The sequence below is a fragment of the Chiloscyllium punctatum genome, chromosome 3, assembly GCF_047496795.1.
Source record: "Chiloscyllium punctatum isolate Juve2018m chromosome 3, sChiPun1.3, whole genome shotgun sequence".
Taxonomy (NCBI): domain Eukaryota; kingdom Metazoa; phylum Chordata; class Chondrichthyes; order Orectolobiformes; family Hemiscylliidae; genus Chiloscyllium; species Chiloscyllium punctatum.
In genome coordinates, this window is record NC_092741.1 from 102977232 (window position 1) to 102992863 (window position 15632).

General features: G+C 45.8%; 1 protein-coding gene across 2 annotated transcripts in view; it reads right to left on the minus strand.

Moving 5' to 3' along the window:
• The window catches only part of gtf3c2 (general transcription factor IIIC, polypeptide 2, beta), a 144450-nt gene that overhangs the window by 112998 nt on the left and 15820 nt on the right, over window positions 1–15632 (minus strand). For both annotated transcript variants that reach the window (XM_072557740.1, XM_072557749.1), the window contains exon 4: window positions 3062–3168. In XM_072557740.1, coding sequence (XP_072413841.1) covers window positions 3062–3168 — 107 coding nt within the window. The remainder of the gene's footprint in view (window positions 1–3061; window positions 3169–15632) is intronic.

Consider the following 15632-nt stretch of genomic DNA (forward strand, 5'->3'; position numbering starts at 1 on the left):
TTGGGTTGTCTTTCTTTTTTTTTTACTGTGAGTATGTTTTACAGGATTTTAGATGGGCAGTTAGCTGTCTGGCTTTACGGCAGTTGTTCTGCTGTTCAGTAGCAGTTGCTCTAATTTTCAAAATGTTTGCATTTTAATACCCCCAACATCATTTCTTCTCATTAGTCCAATGTTGTCAAAGCAACAAGTTCAAACTTAACTAGGTTTAGTATCTTGGGCATAATTTAAAGCAATTGGTAAAATCTGAATTATTGTCAAAACAGCAACCAAAACTCAGGTATCCCTTTAAGAGCCAATTGCTACATATATCTATTTTGGAACACCTCATCTCCCAAGCCATTTCCATTCGGGCAGCTGAGCCTGCATTTATTTCAATAGTCAGAAAACACCCTCTATTTTCAAGTGAACATTCATGCTTTCGATTTTCTAACACTTGGAATCAGCTTCCATATGCATACTTAAGCAGCTCCATTTTGTACTGTCTCTCTATTACGTGATCAGCATTGTTATACTAACACAAACAGAAATTGCTGGAAAAACACAACAAATGCTGCCAGACCTATTGAGAGTAAGCAGAATTAATGTTTTAGGTCCGTGGCCCTTCTTCAGAACCAATTGTAGCTAGGAAAAGATTGGTATATACACTGAGGATGGGATGGAAAAGAGTAGAGGAGTAAATGACAGGTGGAGATGGAGCCCAGAGAGACAAAATAACAGTTGGACAAACAAAAGAATGGGTTAAGGTCAGCCTGGGAGAACCAAAAGCTGACAATGGGAACCATTAGTAGCAAACAATGGGTTGGTTGGAGTAGCAGCCCATGTGACAACAAGGCCGGGTATGTGTGGCATAAGTACATGGGAGAAGGCGTTCGGTCATTAAAATTACTGAACTCAATTTCAATGAAGGATGCAGGGCCCCCAAGCGGAAAATGAGATGCCATTCTGCCAGACTGCAGCAAACTTGAGACAGAGATGTTGGCTAATATGTTGAAGTGGCAGGCAAGAGGAAGCTCAGGCTCATTTTTGCCGACAGAACGCAGATGTTCTGCAATATGATCACGCAATCTCTTGGTCTCCCCAGTGTACAGCACTCATTCTGAGTAGTGAATACTGCAGACTAAATTGAGTGAAGTACAGGTAAACCACTGCATCACCTGGAACGTATGTCTGGGGCCTCAGATAGTAAGCCTTTGCAATTCCAAGGGAAAGTTCCATGGGGGTGTAGGAAGGTGTTAGGAGGAATGGACCAAGGTATCCCGGAGGGAATAATTCCTGCAGAAAGCCGACAAGGGAGGGGAGGGGAATATATGTTTGGTGGTAGCATCCTGCTGGAGGTAGCGGAAGTGGGGTGTAATGATCCTTTGAATGTAAAAGCTGGTGGGGTGCTAAGTGAAGATCAGGATGGACTCTATTGCTGTTGTGGGTGAGCCGTGATATGGGAGTTAGGTTGGACACAGCTAAGGGCCCTGTCCACCAGTGATGGGAATCCTTAGTTGGGGAAGACGATGGACATTTTGGAGCCACTGTGAAGAAGCTGGTATCATCCAAACAGAAATGACTGAAATGGAGAAACCGAGAGAATGGAATATGGAATATGGTATTTATAGGAAGCAGGGTGTATAGTCAAGGTAACTGTGGGAGTTGGTGGGTTGGTAGAGGATATTGGGGCCGAGTTTGTCCCCAGAAATGGAAACAGAGCCATTCAGGAAGGGAAGGGAGGAGTGAGAGATGACATCATTGGTGCTGCTTCCCCCTGTCATCCAGAATTGGAAAATTTCACTTCTAATTTCCATCCTGTTCTCACCTTAAACTGGTCAATCTCTGAACTGTCCATTCCGGTCCTCACTGTGCTCCATCTCCACCAATCATTTACCCCTTTACCTTCCGACCACCCCATCTTCAGCATATATACCAATCTTTTCCTAGCTACAATCAGTTTTGAAGAAGGGTTGCTGGATGAGGGTGTTAACTTTGCTTTCTCTTCACAGGTGCTGCCAGACCTGCTCAATATTTCCAACAATTTCTGTTTTGTACTTCTGATTTCTAGTATCTGCAATTCTTTGTTTTTTGCTATGGCATTACTTGTTTTACATCATGTTAGGGCTGAGGAATGTATACAAACTTACCATTGGCTCAATTCTACCTTGCCCCCAAATCTTTCTTCCTCCCCAACTATTCATTCAGACCACAGTTTACAACCAAATTTAAGTTCCGCTCAATTCTAACCAGTAACTTAATTTCTTAATATCATCAAGACTACATACTTCAACTTCCTGCCTGTGTCCTTGTCCATCATTCCTGAATTCCTGGTCTTATTGAGTTAAGAGTTACCCTTAATCAATATCAAATGTTTAAACCCCTCACACTTACCTTCAACTCACTCCATAAGCTCTCTCAAACAGCACAATGCTTCAAATGATCTGTGGAATTGACTCCAATGATTTTAGCAAGCCACATTAAATGAACTCCAACTGTTGTGCATGTTCTTATCCCACATGTCTGTTAATTCTACGCTCACCAACTTCATAGCTCCCAACCCCATTATTTACAAGTTAATTTATAAAATTGACAACCTTACTCTATCCTGCCACTGTACCTTCATTTCCTCTTCCCTGCTGTCCAGACATTAGACTGCTTGAGTAAGTGAACTGACAATCCAAGTGGGTTTAATGACACCTTTGAAAAACCAATTACCATTTACTGGATCACCAAATTCATCAAAGGCTTTTAACCAACATTTTGTTCAAGAAATATCTTCTTGTGAATCAAGGTGCAAAAATGATACTGGGAGAAAGCAAAGATATCTTTACAAGACAAATACATGGAGGATAGCATTAAAAGGCAAAAATATGCTGAAAGAACTGCAAACAAGAAATGTATCAATGGGCATTCAGATCTTGAGAATGCCTTAAAATGTTCATTTGGTTTGCTTTATAAAAAATATAGCACAAACCTTTCATTAATCTGCAAGATAGTAAAATTGAGAATATAAAACAGCAAAGCACTTACAAGTGCATTAGAATGCTTTGTTTTGTAATTTGAATAAGAAAATCAAACTTACTGTTTTCTTGTAATTGTTGTAGCTTCCCACACTGGTACCATTATAGTATTTGGGAGGCCATTAGCGAAATTTCCAAATAGCCGACGTTTTGTACTGCAAGATCTTTTCTGAAAGCAAGATACTTCAAACTTATTTCTTTATAGATGAGTTATCCCAAATAATCCAATATTCATAGAGTCATAGAGTCGTACAGCCTAGAAACAGAACCTTCGGTCCAACTCGTCCATGTCTACCAGATATCCTAAATAGGTCTGATCCCATTTGCCAGCATTTGGCCCACATCCCTCTTGAACCCTTCCTATTCATACACCTACCCAGATCCTTTTAATTGTTGTAATCATACCAGCCTCCACTACTTCCTCTGGCAATTCAATCTATACACGCACCACCCTCTGCGTGAAAAAGTTACCCCTTAGGTCCCTTTTAAATCTTTCCCCTCTCACCTTAAACCTATGTTCTTAAACCCTTTAGTTCTGGACTCACCTACCCCAGGAAAAAGACCTTGTCTATTTAGGCCATCTATGCCCTTCGTGATTTTATAAACTTATATAAGGTCATCCCTCAGCTTCCGACACTACAGGGAAAATAGTCTCAGCCTACTCAGCCTTTTCTATACCTCAAAACCTCCAACCCTGGCAACTCCATTGTAAATTGGTTACGGTTGTGGAGGGCAGTCATCTTGGCTCCAGGACAACTCTGCAGGAGTCCCTCAGGGTAGTGCCCTAAGCCCAATAATCTTCAGCTGCTTCATCAATGACCTTCCTGCCGTCATTAGAAGTGAGGATATTCATCGATGATTGTACAGCGTTCAGCACCATTCGCGACTCGTCAGATACTGAAGCAGTCTGTGCCCAAATGAAACAGGATCTGGACAATATCCAGGCTTGGGACAACAAGCGGCACACAAATGACAGACAATGACCATCACCAATAAAGAGACACTCTAACCACCACCCCTTGACATTCAGTATTATCATCACTGAATCCCCCACTGTCAACATCTTTGGGGGTTACCATTGACCAGACACTCTACTGGACTCATCACAAAAATATAGTGGCTACAACAGCAAGTCAGAGACTAGGGTTACTGCGGCGAGTGACTCACCCCACCATCTACAAGGCACAAGTCAGGAGTGCGATGGAATACTCCCCACTTGCCTGGATGGATGCAGCTCCAACAACACTCAAGAAGCTTGACAGCATCCACGACAAAGCAACTTGCTTGATTGGCACCACATCTACAAACATTTAATCCCTCTACCACTGATGCTCAATAGCAGTAGTGTGTGATATCTACAAGATGCACTGCAGTGGGCAGCACGGTGGTACAGTGGTTAGCACTGCTGCCTCACAGCGCCAGAGATCTGGGTTCAATTCCCACCTCAGGCGGCTAACTGTGGAGTTTGCACGTTCTCCCAGTGTCTGCGTGGGTTTCCTCCGGGTGCTCCGGTTTCCTCCCACAGTCCAAAGCTGTGCAGGTCAGGTGAATTGGCCATGCTAAATTGCCCATATAGTGTTAGGTAAGGGGTAGATGTAGATGTAGGGGTATGGGTGGGTTGCGCTTCGGTGGGGCGGTGTGGACTTGTTGGGCCGAAGGGCCTGTTTCCACACTAAGTAATCTAATCTAATCTAAAAAAAAAGAAATTCACCAAAGATCCTTAGACAGTACCTTCCAAACCTATGGCCACTTCCACCTAGAAGGCCAAGGGCAGCAGATACTTGGGAACACCATCACCTGCAAATTTCCCTCCAAGCCATTCACCACCCTGACTTGGAACTATACTGCCGTTCCTTCACAGTTGTTGGGTCAAAATCCTGGAATTCCCTCTCTAACGGCATTATAGGTCAACCCACAGCAAGTGAACTGCAACAAATCAAGAAGGCAGGGCAAATAGGGATGGGTTATCAATGCTGGCCAGGCAGTGATGCCAAAGTCCCTCAAATGAATAATATAAACATCTAGGTGATTTATTTACCTTCAGAGCTTTCAGCTTCCTTAATACTTTCTCCTAAGTGATGGCCACTACACTCACCTTTGCCCTGACTCTCTTGAAGTTCCGATATGCCTGTGGTGTCTTCCAAAATGAAGATTGATGCAGTGACCTTTTCAGTTCCTCCACCAATTCTTTGTTCCCCATTGCTACTTCTCCAGCTATCCAATGTCTACTCTGCCTCTCTCTCACCTTTTGTACGTATCTAAAAAAACTCTTGCAATTTATTTTATATTACTAACTATCTTATCCTTATATCTTACCTTCCCCATTCCTGATTTCTTTTTAGTTATCGGCTGCTGGTTTTTAATATCTTCCCAGTCCTCTAGTTTCCCACTAATCATCACATTTTATGCTTTTTCTTTTACTTTTCTGCTATCCCTGAGTTCCCATGTCAGTCATGATTGCTTCATCCTCCCCTTAGTATTTTTCTTCTTCCTTCAGATGAATTTCTGCTGTGCCCCTTGAATTATCTCAGAAACACCTGCCATTGCTGCTCCACTGTCTTTCCTGCTATGGTCCCCTTCCAATCAACTGGTTCCTCTCTCATGTCTTTGTAGTTAACTTTACTCAACTGTAATACTGTCAGGTCTGATTCCAGCTTCTTTCTCTCAAACTGCAGAGGGAATACCATCATATTTATGGTCACTGCCCCCAAGAGGTTTCTCACCTTAAGTTCCCCAATTAAGTCAGTCTCATGACATTTCTAATTCCAGAATTACCCATTACCTAGTGGGGTACACCATATGCTGCTCCAAAAAGAAACCTTGCAGACATTCCACAAATAACTTTTCTTAGCATCTGCTACTAACCTGATTTTCCCAGTCCATGCGCATATTGACATCCCCATGATTTTTGTAATAGTGCCTTCCTTCAATGCCGCTTCCATCTCCCAATTTATTTTCTGCCCCACATCCTGACCACTGCTTGAATGCCTGTACAAAAGTCTCATCAGGGTCTATTTTCCCACAAATGAATTGAAAAAAACTTTCCTGAACTCTTTCAAGTTTCACAGCATTCTTCTCATAGCAGGGAGACCAGAATTGTGCACAGTATTCCAAAAATGGCCTAACCAATGTCCTGTACAGCCTGCAACAGGACCTCCCAGCTCCTATACTCATTTCTCTGACCAATAGAGGAAAGCATACCAAATGCCTTCTTCACTACCCTATCTACCTGCAACGCTACTTTCAAGGAGCTATGAACCTGCACTCCAAGGTCACTTTGTTCAGCAACACTTCCCAGGACCTTACCATTAAGTGTATAAGTCCTACCCTGATTTGCCTTTCCAAAATGCAACACCTCACATTTATCTCAAGTAAATTCCATTTGCCCCTCCTTGTCCCACTGACCCAGCAGATCAAGATCCCATTGTACTCTGAGGTAACCTTCTTTGCTGTCCACTACATTTTGGTGTCATCTGTAAACGTTCTAACCATACCTCCTATGTTACATCCAAATCATTTATGTAAATGACAAAAGGCACTGGATTCAGCACTGATTGTTGTGGCATACCGGTGGTCATAGGACCCAGTCAGAAAAGGAACCCTCCACCACCAGCATCTTCTACCTTCTAGCCAGTTCTGTATTCAAATGACTAGTTCTCCCTGTAAGTCCTTGTGATCTAGCATTGCTAACCAGGTTAGGGGACAAAACAAACTGTTCTAGTTATCAAATTATACACTACTTCAAATGTTTCTTGAACCTAAACTTTGTACAATATGGGTTTGCTGTCTCTCATAACTACATGCTACCCAAGAGGTGATCTTAGAAATTTCTAAAGAGACTTGAATTGACAACAGGCATAATTCTTTTAATACTGGATTAGTGGTGCTGGAAGAGCACAGCAGTTCAGGCAGCATCCAATGAGCAGCGAAATCGACGTTTCGGGCAAAAGCCCTTCATCAGGAAGGGCTTTTGCCCGAAACGTCGATTTCGCTGCTCGTTGGATGCTGCCTGAACTGCTGTGCTCTTCCAGCACCACTAATCCAGTATTTGGTTTTCAGCATCTGCAGTCATTGTTTTTACATAATTCTTTTAATAGCATGTGTGAGCAAAACAACATATAATCATTTGGGCTGGCATGGTGGCTCAGTAGTTAGCACTGCTACCTCACAGTGCTAGAGACCAGGGTTTAAATCTAGCCTCAGGCGACTATCTGTGTGGAGTTTGCACATTCTTCCTATGTCTGCATGGGTTTCCCCCGGGTGCTCCAGTTACCTCCCGCAATCGAAAGATGTGCAGGTTAGGCGAAATGGCCATGCTAAATTGCCCATAGTGTTCTGGGATGTTCACTAGTCAGGTGTGGATAACAGGGTAGGGGAATGGGTCTGGATGGGTTACTCTTCAGAGAGTTGGTGTGGACTTGTTGGGCCAAAGAGCCTGTTTCCACACTGTAGGGATTCTGTTGATCATATAATTATTGCGTGTAGATAGACAAAATTAGTCCATATTATATAGAACATGGAGCAAGGAACAAAAAAGTACAACACAGGAACACGCCCTTCTGTCCTCCAGGCCTGTGCTGGTCATCATGCCCTAACTAAATCTTTCTGCCCTTATTTGGTCTGTGTCGCTCTATTCTCGCCTTATTCGTGTAACCATCCAGAAGCCTCTTAAATGTTGCCAACATGCCTGCTTCCACTACGCCTTTTGGCAGTGAATTCCAGGCATGAAGTACCTGCCTCACACACGCCCCTTAAACCTTCCCCCGACCTCACCTTGAACTTGTGTCCCCTTGTAATAGTCTCTGTCTGTCCACCCTCTCAACTTTTTAGACCTCTATCAGGTCTCCTCTCAGCCACCATCGTTCCAGTGAAAACAATTCCAGTCTTTTTAACCTTTCCTCTTCGCCAATGCCATCAAGACCAAGCAATATCCTGATGAAACTTCTCTGCACTCCCTCCAAACTTCCACATCCTTCTGGTAGCGTGATGACCAAAACTGCACAGTTTGGGTTGGGATTGCTTAAGGCTGACACTAGGTTTTAAAGTCATTCTGGAAGTTCTTCTCCTTAAATTCTGAAGGTTACTTTGAATTTGAAGTTCTTAAAAACAACAAATGAAGTAGCTCATCAGGCCCTGATAAAAATCAAAGAGTAATAGCAAAAACCAAACCAGATGATTACTTAAGTAGAGTGGAAGTTGGTCATTCAGTCAACCTTCCCACCCATTTAATTAGTTTGTAGGTGATGTGTTAATCCTCAAAGCCATTTTCCTGTCTTATCCCCATAGCCATCAATTTCCTTAATGATTAGAAATCTGTCTAGCCAAACCTTGAATATAGTTAATGACCCTGTCTCAACATCCCTTTATAATAATGAATTCCAAATACTTAGCATAAATAAAGATTCACCTTCATCTCTGTCTTAAATGGACAATTCCTTGGTATGAGATTATGCCCTTCTATCCTTGATCGGCCCACAAAGAGAAATAACATTTTGCAAATACCCTGTCAAGCTTCCAAAGAATCTGATGTTTCAAGAAGCTAAACTCGGAGTACAAACTCAATTTACAGAAATTTCCAGCACAAATCTGTGTGGAACTCCGCTGGTCACAGTCCTCCAATCCAAAAAACAACCCACCATTATTACTCTGTGTCTCCAGTCGTTCAGCCAATTTGCATCCTATTGGCAAGCTCACCCTGAATCCCATGTGATTTAACTTTACTAATTAATTTACCATGTGGAAACTTGTCAAAGGCTTTACTAAAGTTCAAGTATACAGTGTCCACCAATCTGCCATCAATCTTCTTGGCTATTTCCTCAAAAAACTCAACTAAGTTTGTGAGACATGATTTCCCTCCAACAAAACCATGCTGACTACCCCTAATCATTCCTTGCCTCTCTAAATGCATATAAATTTAGGACATCCAGATCACACTAACCTACAGCCTTCTACAGTCTTTCCCCATTTAAATACTATTTAGCTCTTCCATTCTTTCTATTTCCGCACACTATATCACATCAGCCAAGCTCTCAAGTGTTTTGGGTGCTCTAACCAAGTATTTGAAGGCATCCAAGCCTACTTAACTAACGGATGAACAAGTAATCCATCCATTAAGAAAATCTGCATGGCAAACTAATGTTCTTCTCGATTAACAAATAATTGGTTTCTAATTGGTTGTTGTCTCAAAGTAGAATACAAACTGGCCATTAGAATGAGGTCCAATTCAACAATGCCACTAATAATAAATAAACTGTCACAATGAAGGTCACTGGATCTGAAACATTGACTCTGCTTTCTCTCCACAGATGTTGTCAGACCTGCTGGATTTATCCAGCAATTTCTGTTTTTCTTTCAAACTGTCATGATTCACCTTTAAATTATAGCATAATTAGTGTATCTCTTCAAACTGCCAAGGAAGCCACACTCAAAAATCTTTCTTTCATCTTTCCTCTGATTCTCTCACACCACTACAATGAAAACATTATTCATAGCCTTAGTTATTTATTATCACTCTGAAAAATAGTGATAAATGAAGTTAAAAGGCATTAAAATCTGACTAGAAGCCTAACAGTATTGAACTCAAAAATGTGTGTACTGATGTGTGACATGAATCAGAAATCCAGACAGGTAAATTCAAAAGCTTCAATTTGGTGTTCTGATATTGACTTTGAGTCCTGGGATCACTGCACGTGGCACAACCAAATGAAAAGTGACTCAGCTCTCTTTCAAAAGCAAACTTTGGCAGAGAGCAAATGCAAGGAGAGATATTTCTATTAAGCAACTTGTCCAAGCTCATTCAACTGTGATATTCCATCCTATTTGCTACTGTGCGTTCTGCACATTGACTGGCTTTAGTGATAGACATATCCAGCAGAACTCTACCAAACACTGGAGATGTAGAAGACAGTCACCTTCACCTCGTAGGACAAACAAGGAAAGCCCATTAAGGGAGGGTGAAGGAGGGAGTTCACTGGAGAGGAAACCCAGTGCCACAGATTGATTAGAACTTTGATTGTTTTTTTCTTCCTTTTCCAAGAAATTCTGCAAATAGAAGGCAGAAGAGTGCATTCTTCAGTATGTACATAATCTCCATGGAGGACAGACTTAATGCATGGATGTTCATTGTCATTCCTCTTTTCATATGTCTGTACATGTGGGCAAAGTTGACAGTTAGATTTTTTCCCCTCTTCCAGGTGATATGGAGTTATTAGAATATAGAATATTTTAGTATATTTCGACTTAGTCTTTCTGAAAAGAAAATTGAGTATTTAATAAGGAAGAATGGAAATAAAGGACCAGTAATTAGATTGCAGTAATTGAAGAGCTAATATAAACACAGGCACCTGGGACCTCAATCTATTCTACAATATCTACCATTATTTCTCTAAATTGTTAACAATATATGAATATCCAACTATTTTTTTCCAAACGTTTTATTTGGGCAAAAAAGGTTTCATGGAATGTTTCCTGAGAAGAGAGTTATGAAGGGAAGTAAATAACAATATTCATAAATATGCAAGTTCAAGATTTGCAAAAACGGAAAAAAGCAAAATCATGGGGAATGAGGAGCAAAATAGTTTTTTTTTTCACATAGACCCAGCTGAAGAGGTAGTACTAGTGCAGGTACAATGGATCAACTACTTTGTTTTTGAACTTTAATTCCTACGAATCTAGTATTGTGTCATTTTTCTGAAATACATAACATGAATCATGTGCCTTCAACAAAATGGGAGCTGCCATGCAGTTAAGGGTTGCTTCCGGATGGTACAAAACAGAATCTGAACAGTTCCTCATAGCACCACAAGGAAAGCAAAGGAATAAAAACTCTAAATAGTCTCTGCTGGCGAGAAAGGGGAAAGTGAGGACTGCAGATGGTGGAGATCAAAGCTGAAAAATGTGTTGCCGGAAAAGCGCAGCAGGTCAGGCAGCATCCAAGAAGCAGGAGAATCGACGTTTCGGGCATAAGCCCTTCTTCAGGAATGAGGAAGGTGTGCCAAGCAGGCGAAGATAAAAGGTAGGGAGCAGGGACTTGGGGGAGGGGCGTTGGGAATGTGATAAGTGGAAGGAGGTTAAGGTGAGGGTGATAGGCCAGAGAGGGGGTGGAGAGGTCGGGAAGAAAATTGCAGGTCAAGAAGGGGGTGCTGAGTCCAAGGATTGGGACTGAGATAAGGTGGGGTGGGGGGAGGGGAAATGAGGAAGCTGGAGAAATCTGCATTCATCCTTTGTGGTTGGAGGGTTCCTAGGCGGAAGATGAGACGCTCTTCCTCCAGGCGTCGTGTTGCCATGGTCTGGCGATGGAGGATGCCAAGGACCTGCATGTCCTTGGCAGAGTGGGAGGGGGAGTTAAAGTGTTCAGCCATAGGGCGGTTGGGTTGATTGGTGCGAGTATCCCAGAGGTGGTGTTCTCTGAAATATTCTGCAAGTAGGCAGCCTGTCTCCCCAATATAGAGGAGGCCACATCGGGTGCAGCGGATGCAGTAAGTGATGTGTGTGGATGTGCAGGTGAATTTGTGACGGATATGGAAGAATCCCTAGGGGCCTTGGAGGGAAGTGAGGGAGGAGGCGTGCGCACAAGTTTTGCATTTCTTGTGGTTGCAGGGGAAGGTGCCGGGAGTGGAGGTTGGGTTAGTGGGGGGTGTGGACCTGACGAGGGAGTGGTCTTTCCGGAACGCTGATAGGGGAGGGGAGAGGAGGAAAATATATCCTCTGTTTGAGGTGGCAGAAATGACAATGTATCTGGAGGTTGGTGGGGTGGTAGGTGAAGACCAGTGGGGTTCTGTCCTGGTGGCGATTGGAAGGGCGAGGTTCAAGGGTGGAGGAGCGGGAAGTGGAGATGCAGTGGAGAGCATCGTCAACCACGTCTGAGGGGAAATTGCAGTCTTTGAAAAAGGAGGCCATCCGGGTTGTTCGGTCTTGGAATTGGTCCTCCTGGGAGCAGATGCGGTGGAGGCGAAGGAAATGGGAATATAGGATGGCGTTTTTACAGGGGGTAGGGTGGGAGGAGGTGTAATCTAGGTAGCTGTGGGAGTCGGTCCGTTTTATAGTAAATGTCCGTGCTGAGTTGATTGCCTGAGGTAGAAATGGAGAGATCTAGGAAGGGGAGGGAGGAGTCTGAGACGGTCCAGATAAATTTGAGGTCGAGGTGGAAGGTGTTAGTAAAGTGGACGAACTGTTCAACCTCCTCGTGGGAGCACGAGGTAGCGCCGATACACTCATCGATGTAGCAGAGGAAAAGGTGGGGGGTGGTGCCAGTGTAGCTGCAGAAGATGGACTGTTCCACATGTCCGACAAAGAGGCAGGCATAGCTGGGGCCCATGTGGGTGCCCATGGCTACTCCTTTGGTTTGGAAGAAGTGGGAGGATTGGAAAGAGAAGTTGTTCAGAGTGAGGACCAGTTCAGACAGTAGAAGGAGGGTGTCAGTGGAAGGGTACTGGTTGGGTCGGCGGAAAAGGAAGAAGCGGAGGGCTTTGAGGCCTTAGTCATGGAGGTGTATAGGGACTGGATGTCCATGGTGAAGATAAGGCGTTGGGGGCCGGGGACGCGAAAATCATGGCGGAGGTGGAGGGCATGGGTGGTGTCCCGAACGTAGGTGTGGAGTTCTTGGCCTAAGGGGGACAGGACCATGTTGAAGTACGCAGAGATGAGTTCGGTGGGGCAGGAACAGGCTGAGACAATGGGTTGGCCGGGGCAGTCAGGTTTGTGGATTTTGGGCAGGAGGTAGAAACGGGCGCAGCGGGGTTGTGGGACTATGAGGTTGGAGGCAGTGGATGGGAGATCCCCTGAGGTGATGAGGTTATGGATGGTTTGGGAGATGATGGTTTGGTGGTGGGAGGTTGGGGTCATGGTCAAGGGGGCAGTAGGAGGAGGTGTCCGCGAGCTGGCATTTAGCCTCAGCAACGTAAAGATCGGTGCGCCAAACTACCACCGCGCCTCCCTTGTCTGCCGGTTTGATAGTGAGGTTGGGGTTGGAATGGAGGGAGTGGAGGACTGCACGTTGCAAGGGTGAGAGGTTGGAGTGGATAAGAGGTGTGGACAGGTTGAGGCGGTTAATGTCGCGGCGGCAGGTGGCTATGAAGAGATAGAGGGCGGGTAAGAGGCCAGCACGGGGTATCCAGGTGGATGGGGTGTGTTGGAGGTGGGAGAAGGGGTCGTCAGAGGGTGGGCGAGAGTCCTGGTTGAAGGAGTAGGCACGGAGGCGAAGGCGGTGGAAGAATCGTTTGATGTCTCGCCGCGTGTTGAACTCGTTAATCCGGGACCGTAGGGGGATGAAGGTGAGGTCCCTTCATCCCTCCAGACCGCCCCCTCTGAGGACGAAAGATCAGTCCTTAGCAGAGGCCTCACCTTCATCCCCCTACGGTCCCGGATTAACGAGTTCAACACGCGGCGAGACATCAAACGATTCTTCCGCCGCCTTTGCCTCCATGCCTACTCCTTCAACCAGGACTCTCGCCCACCCTCTGACGACCCCTTCTCCCGCCTCCAACACACCCCATCCACCTGGATACCCCGTGCTGGCCTCTTACCCGCCCTCTATCTCTTCATAGACCACTGCCGCTGCGACATTAACTGCTTCAACCTGTCCACCCCTCTTACCCTCACAACGTGCAGCCCTCCACTCCAAGCCCAACCTCACTCTCAAACTGGCAGACAAGGGAGGCGCGGTGGTAGTTTGGCGCACCGATCTTTACGTTGCTGAGGCTAAACGCCAGCTCACGGACACCTCCTCCTACTGTCCCCTTGACCATGTCCCCACCTCCCACCACCAAACCATCATCTCCCAGACCATCCATAACCTCATCACCTCAGAGGAACTCCCATCCACCGTCTCCAACCTCAGTCCCACACCCCGCACCGCCCATTTCTACCTCCTGCCCAAAATCCACAAACCTGACTGCCTTGGCTGACCCATTGTCTCAGAGTGCTCTTGCCCCTGCCCCACCGAACTCATCTCTGCATACCTCGACATGGTCCTGTCCCCCTTAGTCCAAGAACTCTCCATCTACGTTCGGGACACCACCCCCGCCCTCCACGATTTTCGCTTCCCCGGTCCCCAACGCCTTATCTTCACCATGGGTATCCAGTCCCTATACACCTCCATCCCCCATCACGAAGGCCTCAAACCCTCCACTTCTTCCTTTCCCACCGACCCAACCAGTACCCTTCCACTGACACCCTCCTTCGACTGACTGAACTGGTCCTCACTCTGAACAACAACTTCTTCCAATCCTCCCACTTCCTCCAAACCAAAGGAGTAGCCATGGGCACCCGCATGGGACCCAGCAATGCCTGCCTCTTTGTCAGATATGTGGAACAGTCCATCTTCCGCAGTTACACTGGCACCACCCCCCACCTTTTCCTCCACTACATCGATGAGTGTATCAGCGCTATCTCGTGCTCCCACGAGGAGGTTGAAAAGTTCGTCCACTTTACTAACACCTTCCACCTCGACCTCAAATTTATCTGGACCGTCTCAGACTCCTCCCTCCCCTTCCTAGACCATTTCTATCTCGGGCGACCAACTCAACACTGACATTTACTATAAACCGACCGACTCCCACAGCTACCTAGATTATGCTTCCTTCCATCCTGCCCCCTGTAAAAATGCCATCCCATATTTCCAATTCCTTCAACTCCACCCATCTGCTCCCAGAAGGACCAATTCCAATACCGAACAACCCAGATGGCCTCCTTCTTCAAAGACCGCAATTTCCCCTCTGATGTGGTTGACGATGCTCTCCACCGCATCTCCTCCACTTCCCTCTCCTCCGCCCTTGAACCCCGCCCCTCCAATCGCCACTAGGACAGAACCCCACTGGTCCTCACCTACCACCCCACCAACCTCAAGATACATTGTATCATTCTTTGTTATTTCCGCCACCTCCAAACAGACCCCACCACCAAGGATATATTTCCCTCTCCTCCCCTATCAGCGTTCCGGAAAGTCCACTCCCTCCGCAACTCCTTCGTCAGGTCCACACCCCCCACCAACCCAACCTCCACTCCCGGCACCTTCCCCTGCAACCACAAGAAATGCAAAACTTGCGTCCACACCTCCCCCCCACTTCCCTCCAAGGCCCCTAGGGATTCTTCCATATCCATCACAAATTCATATGCACATCCACACACATCATTTACTGCATCTGCTGTACTCGATGTGGCCTCCTCTACATTGAGGAGACAGGCCGCCTACTTGTGGAACGTTTCAGAGCATACCTCTGGGACACCCGCACCAACCAACTCAACCGCCCTGTGGCTGAACACTTTAACTCCCCCTCCCACTCTGCCAAGGACATGCATGTCCTTGGCCTCCTCCATCGCCAGACCATGGCAACACGACACCTGGAAGAAGAGCGCCTCATCTTCCGCCTCGGAACCCTCCAACCACAAGGGATGAATGCAGATTTCTCCAGCTTCCTCATTTCCCCTCCCCCCCCACCTTATCTCAGTCCCAACCCTCGGACTCAGCACCGCCTTTTTGACCTGCAATTTTCTTCCCGACCTCTCCGCCTCCACCCCCTCTCCGGCCTATCACCCTCACCTTAACCTCCTTCCACCTATCGCATTCCCAACGCCCCTCCTCCCTACCTTTTATCTTTGCCTGCTTGGCACACCTTCCTCATTCCTGAAGAAGGG